General features: G+C 43.6%; 1 protein-coding gene across 15 annotated transcripts in view; it reads left to right on the forward strand.

Moving 5' to 3' along the window:
* The window catches only part of IQSEC1 (IQ motif and Sec7 domain 1), a 337,734-nt gene that overhangs the window by 253,359 nt on the left and 64,152 nt on the right, over positions 1-20,223 (forward strand). For 2 of the 15 annotated variants that reach the window (XM_017834894.1, XM_017834896.1), the window contains exon 1: positions 17,477-17,589. The exons of the other annotated variants lie outside the window; for them this stretch is intronic. In XM_017834894.1, the coding sequence (XP_017690383.1) occupies positions 17,519-17,589 (71 nt within the window). In that variant the 5' untranslated portion in view covers positions 17,477-17,518. Of the gene's footprint in view, positions 1-17,476; positions 17,590-20,223 lie in introns of those variants that run through there. 15 annotated transcript variants of the gene reach the window in all.

Below are 20,223 nucleotides of genomic sequence, written 5' to 3' on the forward strand. Positions count from 1 at the left end.
CCCTTCCTGGAACTCTTGGCCTGCAGCAAAGAAAAGCACTAGAACTCCACACGTCTGCTGAGCTGCCCCTGTTGGATGTACAGCTGGAGACTCTCCTCAGCCTCCCATCCCAGTCTGAGCAGGCAATTAAACCTTGGGGAAGCTGGAGCTGGTTGGGGAGGGATGGGGGGTTTTCCGCTGTGAAAGGCAATTAGCTGTAAATTGTACCTAAAGAGTTTAATAGCACAACACGCAGCTCATCTTCCCTTGCCTGCCTGTTTATACCTGAGAATTAGGTTGCGCTGTTGTTTATTTACTGGTTTGAAAATACCTTCATCACCACATTCCCTTGGGTGAGGTGCCAGCGATGATGATCTGCCGGCTCAGCAGGTCCTGGCTGCTGCTGGGGCAGGGGCTGGCCTGGGCAGGACAGCAGCTGGGTTACGTGGAAGGCTTTTCTTCAGTCCCATTTCAGATGGAAGGCTTTGCTCTCTGTGCTGCTTGCTTTGTGGCACAGCCCCGGGGCCCCTCTCTGTCCTGCAGTGTTCTTTTTGCCGTGCTGTTCTTCACTCCCATGGGCAGTGACAGATACGAGGGAATAAAACCATCCCCACACCTCACGCCAGCCCAGAGGGAAGAAATAAATAGTCCTTTTCAGGTGATTGCAAAGTCCTTCAGTTATCCCTCTGCAGTGTTGCAGGTGTTCTTCCTAAGGAGTTTAGGGTTTTGGTACTTTATGGCAGCCTTTTTGTATATATCTTTTAAAATGTTGACTTGGAGTGACCTCCTGACAACCTACCTCATCCGCCCCTGCCCATCACCAAAGGGATGTTTCTCCCAAGCCATCATTGGGATGTTGACACCGCTGTGCATCCTCCTATGGCAGGATAGTGCAGAATTCTGGTTTGCATGATGCACAGACAGGGAAGTTCACAACCGACAAACTCTTTATTCCTGTTGCGATTCTTTTTTCTCATTAATATCTTGGGTTGGATCTTAGAAGTGAAAGCAACAAAAGCATTATGGCTCATTCTGAATGTTTGTGGCCCTCTTTGTGTATTAATCTGCTTGTATATCTGTGAAATTTGGGAACTCTGGTGCTGCATATGTAAATAAAATCAGATAGGATGTCTACATTCCTCAGTGTGGGGGCAGTGACTGTGGGCAGGAGGAAGAGCTGTCCAGGTTGTGAGCTGTGTAGAAATCTGATCCTTGGGAGTGTTCTCATTTTCTGCTCATTCTTTTTCCAAATGTTTTGGTGATCCTAGAAGTGAGAAATTAATCTAGTCAGGTTATTTCCTGATCACCCTCCCCAAAAGAGAGTTTGCCCTTCATTGGCCTTGAAGGAACAGGAGAGCTCCAGTTCCTGGTTCAGGGATGGGAAAATGCAAGTGCCACTGCAATGCTTTAGTTTCATCCCCTACTCCAGCCAGGGGGTCTCTGGAGGGAAGAGTTTGTAACTATGATAATTTTTGTTTTGGCAATTGCAAAAGTTCAGCTATTGTGACTATTCACTTTTTAAAAAAATCATCTAAATGGAGACACCAGGGCTGAGACTTCCCAAAGCAAAGCCCTGTGCTGTCAGCAATAGGCACATATTTTCAGGAGTACAAACAGAGATCGGTTTTCCAGTGTCCTGTGGTGTCCCATGAGAACCAGACTCTTCCAATGTACCCTTGAAATTCCCACCCTCAAATCCTGGATCCAGATTTTGTTTGTTTTCCAGAAGCTCTGAACTTGGTTGCTAAGGTGACTGTACCATTTTATTTAATTTTTTTAAAGGCAAAAGCCTAATTTGTGGCTTTAAACTAATTTCTGAAGGTGTTGGTCCATTGCTCGTGTGATGAGTATTGTGATGATGAGTATTGTGACCCTTCATCCAGTGGGTTATTGGGGGAGGACCTTGGCAGACTTTCATTGTCTACTCAGGAAAAGGGTTTTATAAATGTAAAACCCAGCTCTTGGTATTGGCAGTAATACTGATTACCCAGGGAAGGGTATGTTGGATTAATAAAACTGAGATTATCATCTGGGCTTCCATTTTCCAGATTCCTACCAATACCAAGTAGATATTTTAGACCTTAAAGTCATATATTGAACTAAGACTGGAGAGGGTAACAGAAAAGACTCTGAATCACCTCTGATCAGAACTGGTTTGTCCTGCTATTTGAACACTTTGTTTACAAGTATTCTTTTAATATAGCTCCTGACTTGCATGAAGATGAAAATGTTATTCCCGTTCCCTCAGAATTAAACATTTACAGCTGCAAATGGTGTCTTTTGTGCTTTTAAATTTTATCTTGTTAATATTTATAAATTCCACTACAAAACATACTTGCACATAAGGCATTAATGTAGATTTTATATTTTCTTACAGGGTGCCATAATATAAAGAGTATAAAATCTGAGTTGGAACATGCAGTAAAAAATATATGAGCTTTTACTATGCAGAGAGGGAACAAAGTAATTGCAGTGTGATGTGTTTACTAACCTTCTGAAATGCACTCTTTCTGTGGCTTAGAAAGAACCTGAACAAAATAACATGGTGGCTCTGTGTCTCCTCAGCTGGGATTCCCAGATGGTGGTTGATAGCAGCCAGTGCAGTTTCAATGGAACTATAAAGTTTTTTGGAAGTGTTGGACATCGCTGAATACGTTTACTGTGGTTTTGTCTCATTTTCCAGTGTTTTTCCCTTCATTTCATATGCTTTTGCTCCAATAAGATCACACTTGTTTCATTATCCATCTGTAAATCAAGAGCAACTCTGAAACAAGCCATATTGGGAAAACACAGATGAATAATCCTGCTAATAATAATCTTCTTGGTGTCTCCTGCCCTGAAAATCACTGTCTTGTTTATCTGTGTGTATATTTGTACAGCCAGAACACTCTCTTCATCTTAGGATGAGGCAAAGTCCCTAAAGATGCTTAAACCTTTTGTTCAGGGAAGGCTTTTCCCAAAGCTGTGTGTGTTTCCCCACACTGCAGGAGGATGCTTTCAATGCAGATTTGTCTGTGAACGAGAAGGAGCCTCATTTTATCATTCTGAGAGTGATTGTACTGTGTTCTCTTGCCAGCAGGAGTAAGTTCTAGCAAGATGCATGTGAAAGATTTAGTGAAAACGTAAATATTGATAGACTTTTACTTTCGTAAAACAGCACAGCTTAAGTAAAATGCATATTATGTCACCTGCTCTTAAATTCTGTCCCGTGGGGAAATGACAGCTTCATCCGAGAGCAGCAGGACACTGCTCAGAGCTGGCACCAGGGAAGATCTGGCTCTTTGTGCTGACTGACCTAAATGCTCTTTAGCAGTGTCAGGTGAAATAATAACTAGTCTACTTCACTGCAGCATTTTAATATGAAATGCCACATTTACATGAACAGAAGAGCCAGACATGCCTCTCAAAGCTAAATTGTTTCTGCTTTCTTCAAGCAAAGTTTTATGTCTTAGAGTATTTTTTGTATAAGAATACTCTGGGTGTAAATACTGAGTATAAATACGAAGCTATTTCAGTAGAGTCTTTGTTCCAGCACCTGTCTCAAGCCTCTCAGGTTATTCTGATTACTGTCAACTACGTCCTGGTTTTATCCTACCTGAGGAATTATGACACTATGTCACTTAGTTCAATCTGAAAGGTCACTTGGATTATTTATACAGCAGCCTTTCCATACTGCAAACCAAAAATGTACATCTATATTGAGCCTTGTATTGAAAATCATAAGCATTGTCTATTTTAATATAATTAATTGAAAAATCCATATTATTTGCACTATTTAAGTAGAATCATAAGACTAGGGGAAGAGGTTGTTTCCCCCAGTAAACTTTCATTTTTGAGATTGCTCTGCTTACAGAGCTTTAGGTTTACAGCTTTTAAGGACCAGTTGCTAAGAGCTGCATACAGACTTGGGGGTTTATACCTGATGTATGTTATGCTTTAGCTGTAAATAAAGCAATAATGGTAAAGATCTGCATCCTCACTTCCCCACACTGGAGCTAGACAGTGTGATCTGTAGCAGCTGATTCCCTAGGGCTGATGTGCCTGTTGTTTGAGCCCATGGAATATTAGCATTATTTCAAAACTGTCTGCAGTAGCTGGGTTTTGAGCACAACAAATATAATGAGGAAGGTTTATGTAACTGTTGTATTGACAGCACAGCAGAGAGAGTCTGGGTGGCTCAGTTCTAATAAACCCACCGAGCTCCAAAAAGAGAGAATGGGGCAGAGAAAACTTTCAAAACGTGGCTAATGCACCAACCACCAGTGTATACTTAAAATACAAAATTACATCTTCAAATCTCTTACTGGAGCCATCAGGGAAACCTCATTTGAAATGAGCACCATGCCCATTTTGGTCTGGCCTCCTGGCTGGAGTGTGTCTGGCCACACTTCACAGAAAGAAGACAAGAGGAGGTGCTGTTTTGTGCCTTTGTCTTTGCCCCAGAGGGAAACGTTCTAATGGCTTTGGTAAATTGATTAAATTATGTTTTGATTGATACAGACTTCGAACATTCAGTGTGTTTCCGGATGCTTCCTCTCACACAGCCTGACTTGCTCCAGGCGTTTGTTCCCCGTTTTGGGAATTTGCCAAGCTTTTCCTCACTAGCAGAGCTGCTCAGAGCACAGGCTGTGGTTACCAGACCCCCAGAAGGCCTGGTTAGCTGCAGTTACATCCAAATTCTGCCCCTTCTGCTTTCACATGAAGTCAGATCTTCTCTGCTTCCTTCACGGACAGGGAGGGAGTTGCCTCCCCTCAGGGAGATGCTGTTCTGTCACCTGCAGCTGTAGGTGTGAGTCAGCATGTTCTGAGAGCAGCAGGGCACAAATAGTTCTCCCAAACAAAACTCCCTGATTCTTTTTCCCCCAAAGCTTATTGCATCCCTCTCTGTGTTGATATCACATGCTCGGAGTTGTATATGTAGAATCTGCTTTATGTAGAATTACAGTGTGAGGAATGAGCCCTCTCACTGCACAGGAAAATTCTATTCTGGACAGAGAAAATCTGGCAGGCAGTTGGAATTAGTCTGAGTAAGGGATGAATCCCTGAGATTTTTACATGGTGATTTTGGTATAATAAAATTCAGCACAGACGAGAAGTTATTTTGTTTGGGAAACTTTATAGAAATGTCTAGACTTTAGCAGGTTTAAAATAATTAATCTTTCATCTTTAGAAGTGAATTAATTGGAGAGTGTATGTGCCGTTACAATTCCCTGCAGGACCACCATGGAATTATGTAAAGCCATGTACAGCATATGCAGGAATTTTCACCAGATGTCTTTTCAAGTGTGTATCTTTGGCTTAAAGGAGGCAGTAATTTGTGACAGACTGTTCAACTTGTGTTTGGGTGGAGGAGGAACAGGAGGAGAGAAGGAACTGGGGTGGTAAAATAATGGTTGAAAATTTGGGAGAAACAATGGCCGATGTTTTTCCTATTAGCATGTGAGTTCTGTGGCCAGTCTGTGAGCAGGGTTGGAAGTTGTACCATCATTATTACCTGAAAGAGAAATCTTATTTCTGAACACCCAGACAGAAGCAACATTTGCACTGAATTCCAGTTTCTGCATGGAATTCTGTTGTGCTAGGGAGGTTTGAATTCAGAGCTTTTTATTTAAACATGTGATTTTTTTTTTTTTTTGCTTTACATATCTTTGTTTGCATTGTAAGGAGGGTAAATCTAGGTCTGTGGGCAGGTTTTTATCAGAGCTCCTTTGATTATGTTTTAGGTGAGTTGTCACTGAAGGCCAGCCTTGATCATTCTGTCACAGTGTGGAAGGCTTCACCTTTCCTCAGTGTTAATGCTGCTTCTTCCTTTCAGCTGTCCTAAAATACAACTGGCTCTCCACAATCCCAGTGCCACCAAGTACAGAGCGAGAGCTTTCTTCAGACTTAACCAACCAAAAAATCCCACCCTCCCAGCTCTCTGTCACAGAAGGATAATGGCACAAACTTTAAACTTTGACTGTCTTGGGAAAGGCTTGCAGGTGCCATTGGCACTCACACAGTCTCCATTTGAGGGAATAAATCAGAGTTTTGTAGTGCCTGTCAGGTGATCTTTCCACATTGTTCAAAATGTACTTGTTTCCTGTGAATTTCAAGAAGAATCCGTTTGAAATAACTCCAGCTTGGACTGTTGGACTGTTTCATTCCTTCTGGTTTATGGGGGAGGTTTTGGGACAGCACAAAAAGGGATGCTTTGAGTATTTTGCTATTGGTGAAAGCTGATTTGATGAATAAAAAATCCAAACCCACAACACCTTCCTGCTATCAATACTTTTGTCCTTAATAGCTGGAGTATGCTCTAAGTAGATATTTAATATAAAATAAATGTAAGGAAACATCACCAGCTGAAGAGTATGAGGACAGGCTCTGCTGCTTTATAAGAGGGTCAGAGCAAAAGAAATTATTTCATTGATGTTTAGCCCAGGTAAATTCTTTGTGGAAAGAGAACCATGTAAATATAGGTTCTTCATTGCTGCTAGTTTTAAGTTACTTGTTAGAAAGTCCTTGTGGTGGGTAACAAAAGACTGCTGAGTGATGTGGGAGAAAAACCTCTGGTATGACTGCAGAGCAAGCTGCTGATACCGTTTGGACAGACTCAGCTGCTTGGGCAATTATTTTTGTACATTTTGTAAAACATCATTTACCTGTAAAAACTAGAGGACTGAGTTGTCAGAGTATCAGATGCAGAGTCGCAAGATTAAAAAGTCTTAATTTCTTTGGTTTAGGTGTTTATTTTGGTAGGAAGAAAAATAACATTAAATCAAGTATGACTGGATTTCTTGATGTTCAGTTTTAAACTGATTGAGCAATACTTCACATTTCAATCACTTTGCAGTTCATAATTTAAACGAAAGATGGCATAATATCCAAGCTGGTGATCCAATCAAGGAAATGGAGAAGGTTTCTAATGCTTCTTATTGAGCTACAGTTACCTTTATTTTTCTTCTGTCTCTAGGACGTCAGAATTCTCTTCCTAGACTTAAATACCAGGGGGTTTAGTTGATAATTAAACATGTAAGTGCTTGTTCCACCCTATTTTCTTCTTTGCAGTAGGGTTGCAAACCTCAATTTTGTGTTATAGGCTTCGGGCCCAAAGCAATAGTCTGCTCATGCTGAAGGTGATGGGGAGGTTTGATACTATATGTATAATATCTCAATATTCTCTGTGCCTTTCCAGGACTGTAGGATGGATTGCAGAGGCCTCCTCCCTGTACCTCACATTTAGGGGATGTTCTCAGACACTGCTGGACAATCAGGAGGAGTTGGGCTATTTTGCACATAGGCCACATCTCACTCTCAGGTTTCCACTAAGAGTAGGATTTTTCCTTGGGGTTGTTCAGGAACAAAACATCTGCAGTATCTGAGAAGAGCTTTGGTGCCCAAGTGTTGGGTTGTGCCACCTCTTTGGTGTCACCCACTGTGGTTTCCGTAGCGAGTTCTGCTCCTTAAGCTTGGCTTTAACTTCGATTTAGGAGTTCAGATCTGCAGTCTATAAAATATTGTTCTTCCTAGAAACCTTCTGAGGATTCTAGATGGCTCCCCCTCTATGAAATAGCCTACTCCATCTTCAGCTCCACTGTCAGTACCTGTCAGACTCATCAGACCCAGAGCTTTCCGGTGTGGTTTCCATGGAATAACAGTGCCTGGAACTGCATCCCTCTTCCCCACCACCCACTCGGTGGGAGCTGATACCAGGAACTGGCCATGCTCTGCCCTCAGCCACCCCTGGGCAAGCCCATCAACAAAATAAAGTGTTTCTTGTAATTTAGTTTTCTGGCTTCCCGACAAGCAGAGCTCTGAGCACACGAGGATAAATTCTACCCTAGAGAAGGAGGAAACCTCTCTGGTCAGATAACATAAAGAATACAAATCGATTAAATTGCCAGTGCTCTTGCAGTCCTGTGTGTGTTGGGCTGAGGAGGAGAAGAGATTGGATTCCCTTTGAGTCCAGAGTATGTTTCCTGCACGTGGATGAAGATAAGTAACACTGATATAAACTGATTCACTGAGGAATGTTATGGTGGGGGCCAAAGATCACCCATTTACAGTGCATTCTTTTATCACCTCAAGGTAATTTTATTTGCCAAGATACTGCAGTTTGTAGCATGGGCTCCTAGACAGGAGGTGGAAAAGAACATATTATGGTGGTAAAGCAAATGAATTCACATTTCAAATTCCTTCCCATTCTTAATATCCAACTGGTTAGCAGCTTGTCCTAAGATACCTGGGGTGGTTCTAGTTGCAAATCAACTGTTTGCATTTGAAAGGGTACCTACCCTTAACTGTACCATGTAATTAATTAGCATAATGGATTTTAATTTTCTTATTATCTAAGATTTAGATGAGACTTAATTTAGTCTAAGATTTAGATGAGACTTAATTTATTAAATGTTTCTGAGACAGGACAAAAGGTCAGTCAAAAGCTAAAAGTGCTTTCAGTGCTGTAGTTTACTGCAAATTAACCTTTTTGTTTGGGGTGACAGAAATGTGATTTCTTTTGCCATTTTTACCTTTTGAAGGCAGTGAATTAAAATATGCTGTGGTTTATGATATAGGTGCCTTGCTACTCACCTCGTGGGGCAGGTGATGGTTGGTTGTGTGGAAATTTTCCTTCAGAGGGCTGCTCAGAGGAGGCTGGGCTGTGTCAGGCTGCCCTGGCCAGCGCTCAGCAGTGTGTGCCATTCAGTGAAACCCCTCTGGTTTTCCCTTGGCAAGAGGACAGGGGGGACATAATTTGTTTTTCTGTTTTATCTAAATTCAAAACAAGGACTGCAGTAAGTAGTAATTTTAAAAGACAAAAACTTATCACCTTGGTGTCTTCACACTCTCTTTATTCAGTGTGCAGTTGTGCCAAAATATAACCTTTGTACACGGCATAAAATTCGGGAGTTCTGCCTTTCCCAAAGGAAACAAAATATATCCTGTTCATCTCTAACAAATACGTACTGTGCACAGTCATGTGCAAATTGTTTCCTCTGTTGCTGTTTTGCTAATGGTGCCTTGTAGAGGTTTAAGGCAGATCTCAGAGAAGCCCTTTCAGTGGAGGTCTGTGTCACAGGGGCTGCTCTCCGGGTGTTCTCTGCGGATCTGACAGTGGGGACATGCTTTTCTTCTTTCATTTAACATATCAGCACACTAGTTTTCTGCATGGAAGAGTTTCAAAGAGGAGTTTTCCTGGCCTTTTTTCCCCTTGCCATCCCTGTGTAGGTGAGTGTTGTGAAGAAGGTGATGTGAAGATGTGCTGCCATCTGTACTCAACAGCCCCATCTCTGCGTTCTGTGCTGGTGTGCTCAACATAACTGGCCACAAACCACAAATATTTCAATCTCCTTAGGCTTGAATTTATCACTCTGTAGTAATAAATAACCTGCCTCCAAATCCCAGATGCACTGCATGCAAAAGGCAGCACTGTCATTTAGATTTGGTGTTTTCTAATCACTTCATCCCTCTGGTTTAACAATGCCTAGAAAGGTAATGTATTGTTATCCTGCCCTTTTACACCTTGCCTGTTTCTTCAGGTTTAGAGAGACTTGTGCAGCAGCTGCATTTTCAGGTGTGTGATCTGGAACTGTCAGTGGGACAGTGGCACAGACTGGAGTGCCCTGTGTCAGCTCTGCCCTGCCCAGGCAGGATGGGCACGTTTGCACTCAGAGGGCAGGCAGAGGTGTCCTGTCTCCCTGTGAAAATAGCCCGGGCAGCCCAGCCTTTCTTCTGGGAGTTCCTCACATTCCATGGAGGGGTCACTGAAGTATGCTGTGCAGCCCTCCAGGCTCCAGGCACGAAACTGCGGAGCAAAAACACACCTTTTTTTCCCCCCACTCTTCATTCTGTGTCGGTGTGGGGCATTTCTCTGAGGTGTGTTGGTATTGCTTCCTCTCCTGTTTTTGTTTACATCTGACTCAAAACACCATTATAAAGATCACCATGGAAAAAGTCAATATTTGTTGCGTAATTTTAGGCAGGATGGAGTTTTTATAGTTCCTGAGTCTGGTTCGTGGCCTTAAGTCAATTAGTGAGGCTCAGCCTTGGTTAGCACACAGTGGTGTGTCGGTGCTGCAGCTGTTCCCTGGGTTAGGTGTCTGTAGGATGACCTTAGTACATAACAGGAAGCTGAACATGAGCCAGAGTGTGCCCAGGTGGGCAAGAAGGCCGATGGATCCTGGCCTGGCTCAGGAACAGTGTGGCCAACAGGTCCAGGGAAGTGATTCTGCCCCTGGACTCAGCACTGGTGAGGCCACTCCTCGAATACTGTGTCCAGTTCTGGCCCCCCCAGTTCAGGAAGGACATTGAGGGGCTGGAGCAGGTCCAGAGAAGGGCAACGAGGCTGGGGAAGGGACTGGAGCACAAGTGCTGTGAGGAGAGGCTGAGGGAGCTGGGGGGGCTCAGCCTGGAGAAGAGGAGGCTCAGGGGAGACCTCCTCACTCTCTACAACTCCCTGCCAGGAGGGGGGAGCCAGGGGGGGTTGGTCTCTTTTCCCAGGCAACTGTCAGTAAGAGAAGAGGGCTGGGTCTCAAGCTGTGCCAGGGGAGGTTTAGGTTGGATATTAGAAAGAATTTCTTTGCAGAGAGGGTGCTCAGCCATTGGAATGGGCTGCCCAGGGAAGAGGTGGATTCTCTGTCCCTGGAGGTTTTTAAGATGAGACTGGATGTGGCATCAGTGCCATGGGCTGGGAACCACGGCGGGGTTGGATCAAGGGTTGGACTGGATGGTCTCGGAGGTCCCTTCCAACCCAGCTGATTCTATGATTCTGTGATTCTATGAACTCCTTTTGCATCGGGATCACTGCTGGGAACGGGGGTTTGTTGGTTTGTTTTCCCTTGGTGATCACCTTTGCACCCACGTCAAGCTGTGAGCAGAAGGCCTTCATGAATTGTGTGGAATGGGGCACTAGTGCTGGCACAGGATCAGCATGAGGAGGTGCAGCTGCCAAAAAGAAGTGTCACCTCTGTCAGTGTTTCTGTGTTTGAATCAAGTCTTTTATCCAAATCACACCATGTGTCTCCGTGCCGGTTGATTTGACAAAAAGGGAATGGAAATAAATACATTCCCATTGTATGGGAACGTAAAGAAATACTTTAATTCATAAATACTGAATTAAAAATTGTTGCATTGCACAGCCATGCACTGACAGAAGCCATGAAAATATTTTCATTAAATGCCCTTAAGTCCAACTTTATTAGGTAAATAATAAGACCTTCCTTACAACCTTGTTCTTACCCATGTGTTTAAATGTGCAGTTAGTGAAAAAGTGATTTCTTTACCTTAAAATTGGATTTTGGTCAATTTTTTAATTATTATTTATATATGGGAATTTCAGTGATGCTTGCCATTTTACTAACAGTTTAAACTTAGTGGTTGCTATCAAAATAAGCAACTGTAATGCAATCTGAGCTTCAAGTAGAAAAATTCCTGGGTTTCAAATGCTGCTTGCAGAAAGGCAAGTCATGGAAAATATGTACTTCTCCATGGCAGGCACTGCACATGTGATTTCTCAGTATAGGGCATTATACTGAGCCAGATGTCACAAGTGCTGGGGGGAAGGCAGTTCTGTGCAGAACAGAAAGTAGCAACATTCCGATATTTACTTTAAGACTGACTAGTAATTACTTTCACAAGCTTTCAGACACTATTTATGGGATTTGTAATTCTTTTCACACATTTCTCCAAAGAAACACAATTCTGTATTTTTCAGAATCAGAAAATATTACTAAAAAATGTTAAAACCAGTCATGTGCTTTTCTACTTGGCATTAGTGTGTGCACAAAACCCACTGTGCACACAGAAGCTTAGACATCTTACTAAATATATGAATTGTGCAAACGGGGAAAAGAACCCAAAACATTAAATACCAAGTAAACATAACTGTGCTTTTCTTGGGGATCGAGAGCTTTGAGATGTTGATGACATGAAGCACAACTAAGCATTGTTAATCTCAGCTGCCATTAATCCCAAAGAAATGCTTTTTGCAGACAGCACACTATTTCTGCCATGAAATGAAAGTAGGAAAAAAAGAGAAGGCTGTGGGGGACCTTCTGGTGTAGCATATTTTTAAGGGATGGTTTGGGTTTTGTTGGTTTACATGGGGTGTTGAAAAGCATTACATACTGTGTATTACCTCCCTGCACTACCTGTGGCATCTCAATGTGTGTCTTCTGTTCAGCTTTGTCGAAAGATATTTTATTCAGTGACAACTGCTTTTTTGGTCTTTTATTATGACTAAGTAAGTCTGGAAGGGGGAGCTCATGATTTCAGCTTCCCCTCTGTGAGGTCTGCTGTTTTAGAGCACCAAGAGACGTTCCTTACATCCTCAGTTTCTCTGTCTTGACCCTCATGAGCTTGGTGCCCACCACCCTTTCTCAGTAGTGGCCCCAAATGCACAGCCAGAGAAGCCCTGGAACTCAGTGACTTGGAGTTGCAAAGGCTTTAGGTGTGTCCTAAGCTGTGGGAACTCTGGATTCATTGGGGAAGGTGGCACTCCAAGTGCGAAAAATGGGGGAACCAGGAGGGAATTTTGAAATGAAGGAGGACAGCAGGGAATTGAGAGTCAGGAATCCCACCTCTGGTCTTGTACATATTTCACTCTGAAGAGACAAAAGACTTTTATATGTATAATGGTATCAGCAGAGCTGTAATTACAGTCACGTTGTATTTCTGGTCCAGAGTCCTGCCTTTATTGCCCTGGGAATGCAGATTAGAGATTTCCCTTTTCCTCTCACTCGATCTGTGATTTCTGGTGAACAGAGTGGCCTTCTGGGCTTACAGATGAATTTCTTTCTGAGGGGCTCTCTGGCTTCTTGTCAGCCTCTGTACTGCCTCTGGGGGATTTCCAAGCATCCACTATCCTTCTGTCCATGGATTTGTGAGAAGAAGGTGTTTTCTCTTGAAGACCCACGGCTCAGTGCCGACTGACCTGGCTCGCGGCGGCTGCTCCTCAGGTATCGTTTCACCGCTGGGCTCCGTCAGGGCAACATCAGCAACTGCTGAAAGCCCTCTGCTAAATTCTCTTCAAAGGGAGGTTACATTTGCACAAAAAAAAAAAATATTCCACGTGCCTGTGGATCTACCAAGAGAAATTTTAAATATCTTGATAGTATTATAATGAAATGTGGTTTTCTGGCAACTGATTAATTTTGTGGAAAAGCAAAACTGTGTCTCGCTGTGAGCTGCACTGTGGGGAGCAGAGGATGAACACATCAGCTCAGGAGCAGCGTGACCAGCATTTCTGAGCTCTCTGAGAGAGACACCTAAATCCTGTTCTTCAAAGCTCTGCCTGATGTAACTTTTCCCAGTGCTGTTCCTGGGGATGTAAATAGCCAGGCAGTGTTACAGCACACCACTGATACACTTTACAGTAGCTCCTCACACATGGAGTGTTTGTGGGATCAACTACTGACCCTGAGGGACAAAACCAGGTCAGAGTAGTGACAGCAGGGAGTTTTGAGTCAGGAATCCTGGCTCTGGTCTAATGGTTTGACTGCAAGCTGAGCCTCTTTAGGAATTGTTTCTGTCGTTGCTGAGATTTTGTACATGTGCTTCACAACTTGCTGTAGTTTGCAGGGTTGCCTGGTTTGCATGCTCCCACCCTGGTTAAATCAGTGTATCTTAGCATTTTGAAAACCTGGTATTATGTGGAATTTCCTTTTTTGTTCCAAAATTATTGCTCTTTTACAAATCTTGTAGCCAGGGATAGGGAGGGACTTCACTGCAGAGCAAAGCCTTTCACAGATGAGGTTTCTTTTGAGAGGCCAACAACAGACACGGATCTTTTCTCCCTCTCCAGAGCAAAGCATCTTGTTTTATGGGAGGGGATAAAGAAGCAGAACACGTAGAGAGATCTGTTCTATTTTTAGTTCTCCCACTGATCTGCAAGGTGACTGTGAGAAGTTATTCTGTTTTTCCTCTGCTCTGGTTTATACTCTTTGTGCTTCACTATTCCCATCCTTCTCACAGCAGTAATGCTGGTTTATGTTTTGTAAGAGTGGGGGGCTTTGAGACAGACAGTTGCAAAGCACCACTTTGAGTCTCCAAACCATTGAAGTCAGTGAAGATTTCCTTTGCCTTAAATAGGCTTTGGGTCTGTTCTTAGGAGAGCAAAAAGACTACAAAGATTCATTGTTTTGCCTACTACATAGCAACCAACAACATAAAGCCTTTTCCCAGATGTGTTTGTTTAAAGGCTTTATAAGTTCAGTTTAAAAGCCAAACTGAAGTTGGAGCTATTGTTTTATGCTGATTTTTGTGTATTGGCATTTAAAAATTAAATGAACAAGTACACAGTCATAGGAAATGCAGTTTAGGGGGGACACAAAACTGGGATAAGTACAGCAGCATGTCAGCTTTTGAAGAATTACCTGGCATATTTGAGAATTCCTATGTAATTCCAGGTCNTCAGTTTAAAAGCCAAACTGAAGTTGGAGCTATTGTTTTATGCTGATTTTTGTGTATTGGCATTTAAAAATTAAATGAACAAGTACACAGTCATAAGAAATGCACTTTAGGGGGGACACAAAACTGGGATAAGTACAGCAGCATGTCAGCTTTTGAAGAATTACCTGGCATATTTGAGAATTCCTATGTAATTCCAGGTCACATGGGAACAGTATGATGTTTTATACAGTCAGAGAATCAATTACTGTTCATTGATAAGTCTATTGTGCACCAAAAGAGGATGTGGTGAACGGGCATCGTGCTGTACATCCTTGAAACCGATACCTCCTGATCTTTTTTAAGGAACACTTGGTTTACATGAGGTGCACAGGTAAGCATGAGAAGCAGAGAATTCACCATGGGAGGGAGCAGGTGAAGGATCCATATGGGTTAGCATATTCTTTTCAGTGGATGAATTGGATTAATATCCCCCCAAGTCCTACTGTGAGACGAATAACATGTATTTTGACCTGTGAATGCATTTTATTGTACAATGCTGCGTGGCTGTATTTATACTCTGCAGGAAGAAAACTACTCTCTGGTAGTTCCTTCTGTTTTTTTCTCTTTGTAACCCTTTGCTTTTACTCAAGCAAAATGCAAGATAAATGCCCATTTCAGCCTTTTAGATCTTGGAAATAATGGTGTATTAAATGTGATTAAGTTGGGAATTACCCTTTAAGCAGGGTCATAATTACTGTAGATTTAGATGGCATGTTGTACAAATTGCTGCATGCTCATAATTACAAATTGAGTTTGTTGCACTCTGGGGGTTTATAAACTTTGTTTTAGCCATTAACACATTAAATAGCAGTGATTTATGTAAATCACTGGATAAACCAAAATTTCAGTGTTGTGCTTAATCTAAGGTTTAATTATGTTTCTGTATTAGAAATAAAACAGGGTTAGCTTTAGCAAAGAAGGTCGAACAGCCTAAGCATATATTCACTGCTGAGACATTGTTAAACATGGTAACGAAGCTGGAGCAGCCTTTGTAAGTTTGGCAGTGCCATTTGCTGGGCACCTGACTGAAAACTACAGCGGCCCAAAGTGAATGAAGCAGCAACTACAGCGAGTGGGCACAACCAGCTCTTCCCAAGGTCAGCCACTGCTTCCTTCAGAATTATTTCCTCAAACTTCTGGGTTGATCTGGTGAGCATAAGTTCATGGTTTGAAATCTGTGTTCACTTCCTCTTGCACAGAGATTTCCCAGTTCCTTCATTTTTGCTTAAGTCAAGTTTGTTGTGTTTTAATGGCTCAGAGATAACTTGGTGGTGGGCTGTTAGTTGTGCTCCAAGAAATCACCCAGAATAAGGACATGGAAAATTAGTTTTCTACCTCCTTTCCCTGTGCTACATATTTCTACAATATCTTAGTGGCAACTTTATTGCTAGTTAGATGTCAGAATAGCAGTGGGAGGACAACAGAGTGTGTACTTCCTGTTGGTTCTGCCAAAGTTGTCTACCCAAAGTGCAGATAAATAAAGTGGAATAGAAGCCCACGTTGGCTCAGTGTTGTTAGCAGGGCCTCTTCTGCTCTGTCTTATAGAACCTGAAACATCAGCTCTGTATGTTCAGCACAGATGTCATCAGGATGGCAAAGAAATGTATCCATGTGCCACCAGAAAGTTGTCCTAAAAAGTCAAGGTCTATGATAAATAAGCACCTGAGAGAGGATGGATTATGCAGTATGGATTATGGTTATTGTTACCTGAGGAAAACTGGGTTATGCACTATGGATCATGGTTCAACAAAGATGGTTTTGGAATGTTGAAACTTAAACAAAAAGTCCCTCCAAAAGTAATTGCATCTGCCTCGACTCGGAAACCACAATGTTGTCTGCATAGTGCAGCAAGAATTTGCTTTTCTGTATTTAATTCCCCCCGTTGGAATACATGCAAGGTCTTAAATATGTAGATGATTTTGGCGCTTAACCTCTACTTTAAAGAGTTATTAAAGCAAGAAGTGATTTAACAGTTCTGTAGCAGAATGGCAAAACTAAATTGAGAATTCTGGACGCTTGACATTGATGGGGGGGAAAGCTGTATGTAACAATTATCCACGCGGTGTTTGGAATGGGATGTGTTAGCGCTGCTTGGTTATTTGTGTTAGCATTGCTTGGTTATTTGCTGATCTAGCATGATCATATCTGTCGAAGGAAGACTGTGTTTGAAGTGGCTTTAGAAAAGCACATTCTTCAAAAAATTCTGTGACTGCTTTTGAGGTCAGAGCTCCTCAGCCACCCTTTCCAGTATGTCTCCTCCTTCACAGCCCACGCTAAAACTGTCTGCACTTGGTTCCTAAATGGAAACTGGCTTCCAAAGGAGCAGTTGACTTTCGGGAACTGCTTGTGTCTGCTTTGGATTTGTCTCTGTTTACAAGTGGAGATGAAGCTTCATGCGGGAGTGCGTTGAGTCAGGACCAGAAAAATTGGGGTTGTTGTCGATCCCAGACCTTCTGAAGGAAAGAGACTGTCTGGATAACCACTAGATGTTGAAAGCAGGCATTGCAGTATAAATAGTCTCTGGTTAGAGACTTGCAGTGACATTAAAAACAGTCTGTGTAGGTGTGTCCTTCCTTAACGTATTTGAGTTTCACTGAAAGGTAATTAAATCCGGGCTTATTGGAATCCATGCCTAACACCTCCTCAGGAAACTGTGCAAAATGCATGCTCGGGCCAGAAGTTTAACGGGGTTTAAGCAAAGTCGCTTAGATTCTTTTTATGATGGTATGTACTCTAAATAAGAGGTACGTTTTACACACACCACGAGGGCACAGCTGGGCCTTTCACTACGCTCGCTCTTGTACCGGATTTCAGCAACATCTTTAGTTTCTCACTAAACTTCGGAGCTCCCCCAAACTACAGAGATCAGCCAGCGCGGCTCTCTGGTGTTATTACAGGATATTATTCATACGGAGCCTAAGAGAGGGTGTTGCTGCTTGGTTGTGGGGGCCCCCAGGCGCGGCTGCCCCGGGGGGAAGCCCTCGGGGCCGCGCTTTTCCCGGGAATCCCGCCCCCGACGCGTGCGCTGTCCCCGCCGTGCCCGTGTGCGGGAGCGGGGCGGGGCGGGAGGGGCGGCGGTGCCGGGCCCCGGCTCTCCGGCATCGGACCGGCCATGTGGTGCCTGCACTGCAGCTCCGAGCGGACCCAGTCGCTGCTGGAGCTGGAGCTGGAGCTGGACAGCGGGTGAGCGCTGCCGGGCGGCGGGGGGGCCCCCGGCACACAAAGGGCTCCGCGCCGGCCGGGCGGGACGGGCTGAGGGGGGGCAGCGCCGAGGGCTGGCAGTGGGGGCACCCCCTTTGTCCCTGGGGGAACCCCCTTTATCCCTGGGGTCACCCGTTTTTGTCCCTGGGGTCACCCCCTTGTCCCTGCGGTCACACCTGTGCCCTGGATCGGGCGGGGGCCGGGCGGCATGCCGTGTGGGTTCGTAGGGACGCGGGTTTTCAGCCGCGGTGGTTTATCCGCGGTGTCCGAGGCGGTCCCGCCGCTGTGGTGCCCGAGGGGTGTCAGGCAGAGCCGCGAGTCCCTGGGGAGCTGTCGGGGCAGGGCTGAGCCGAGCGGCGTGCGGGGCCCTCACACAGCGGTGTGTAAACACGGCGTTCGGGCGAGTTTGGGACAGGGCAGGGAATCACATGACTGGTGTCAACCTGGTGGGAATTGTGCTGCAGAGCTCGGGACGGGCTGTTCCCGCTGTCCGGGACAGCAGAGACCTGCCCTTGGCCTGTTCTCATGGGAAGGCGAGTTACGCTCAGCGGGACCGCCTGGGGAAACCATCATTTGCTACTCGTGCCCTCAGCCAGAAAAGAAAAGAAAAGAAAAAGTTCAATTCAAAGGCCTTTAAAGTACTGATACTTCAACAACTGACGCAAGAGAAACAGGCAGTGGGATTTGTGGTGTTAGCACACACAGTCTCTGTTGTTATGATGTTGTTAACTACCAAAATAATGTGTGTCAAAAGTGCAAAAACACAGAACTCTGTTCCGTGAGCCGCCTGAAAACTCGATGCACAAACTAGTTTTTCTGGTGTGGTGCTGTGTGTGGATTTATGACAGACTAAAATAGTTATGTTGGCAAGTGCACTTGCAAAATAAATTTATCTCCGATGCATGGTGAAAGTTTATCCCACCGAATAATTCAGTGAAATACTGAGCTGTTTGACTCTTAAAGGAATATTCAACTTGAAACTAAAGATAGAAAACATCTTAAATTGGGTGTGGGCATGTGTGGAGAAACATAAAAGGAGGAAGTGACTGGATCCAGTGTAACTACATATGAATGCAGCAGTTTCTTTCCTAGAGAAGAAAGGAAAAACGTTTTTTGATAAAGAAAAGGGTTTCATAGTACAGTTTAGTCACACATTTAATGATCCCTTAGCCCATTTTTACCCTTAAGGAAAAGATTAGTGTAGGTTTCCTGTGTGGAGTTGGCAATGTTTGCATAAGTGATGTTACCTTTGCATGGCTTGCTACAAAACATAATTCATAACTGTTACTGTAGTGACAGATTTGCCTGTTACACAGTTACATTCTGCTATTCATCATTGTTTCAGACTTTTTTCCTCCATTCACACATTGCTGTGCACTTCCTTTCAGTTAAACTTGATTATTCTGCCTGATGTGCTAAAAGAGGAATTGCTGAGTACTTAGTTTGGATGTTGTATTTAACCATGTCTATTCTTGTGACAGATACCCTTCATATAAACACAGAATTCATTACATCTATCTAGTGCTTTGGGGGAACTTCAGCTGTGCTGAGTAAAATCACCCATTTTCCCTTTTCCTTCTGGTTTTGTACCACATTTGCTTTTGTTGTGGTGTCCTGTTCTAGTTCCTTAAATTGCAGATATTGAGAGTAGTTTATGGGAGTCAGCTGTGTTTTTTTCTTTTGTTTAAAGAGAGGCTCAGTGTTGGGGTTTCATGTGTGAAGTCAGCCATCATCCAATTTTTTTCCTATTTGTACTAATCTGAAATGATTCCTTATCATCAGATACCCTACCTGTAATACAAGATCTGGAGCTAAGCAGTGCCAATCATGCTCAGTGTATGAACAGCATTCAGTTATTTCTTTGCCCCTTAGGAAGACTGGGGCAGTTAATAAACAACTTGCAGTTCAGATTCATTGAATAATTGGCAACTTTCAGGTAAGAAAACCCAGGGATTCAGTTTTTCACTGGAAAGGGCAAATGCCAAGTTGAACAGTAACTCTGATTTGTTGTTCCTGTTACAGACTTGTATTGGAAGGTTGCTGATCTTTGCAGGGCAAGCAGACCTCCTCTGCTGGAGAAGGTGTCTTCACCAGCGGTTCTCAGGGTGCTCCTCTGGAGAACTGGGAAGTGATTTCCTAGGATAGACAAACTCGTGGCCTTCCATGGTTTTTTTCTCACCCTGTGACCACTTCATGTTTGCAAAATGAAAATTCTTTCAAGAGAATCGCGTTTCTATTTGTATGGATATAGAAAGTATTCCTCCAAGTGTTGGGTCTTCATGAAAATGCTCTGCCAGCACTTGGAGGCTGGGATTGTTTCGTGCCCATGAGGGTCTCGAGAGTAGGTGCAAGGACTTCGGGTGGAACAACTGCTGTGGAACAACAGTTCATCTTTATGCTGATCATGTTTTCTGTGAAGAACAAAGATGGCAATTGGAGGATCAGACTCTGAAGAGGAAGGTCTCCTAACGGTGTAGCTGATTAGAGCACTTAGGTGATTACTGGAGTGCTGCCTCAGACTGTACTTGCCCTGAACACCGATAAGGCTCAGCTGTGAGTTATAAGAACTGGCCTGAAAGCAGTCACTGCTCTGGTGGTGATGCAGGGTGTCACCCT

The sequence above is a fragment of the Lepidothrix coronata genome, unplaced genomic scaffold (assembly GCF_001604755.1).
Source record: "Lepidothrix coronata isolate B3197 unplaced genomic scaffold, Lepidothrix_coronata-1.0 Scaffold244, whole genome shotgun sequence".
Lineage (NCBI taxonomy): Eukaryota > Metazoa > Chordata > Aves > Passeriformes > Pipridae > Lepidothrix > Lepidothrix coronata.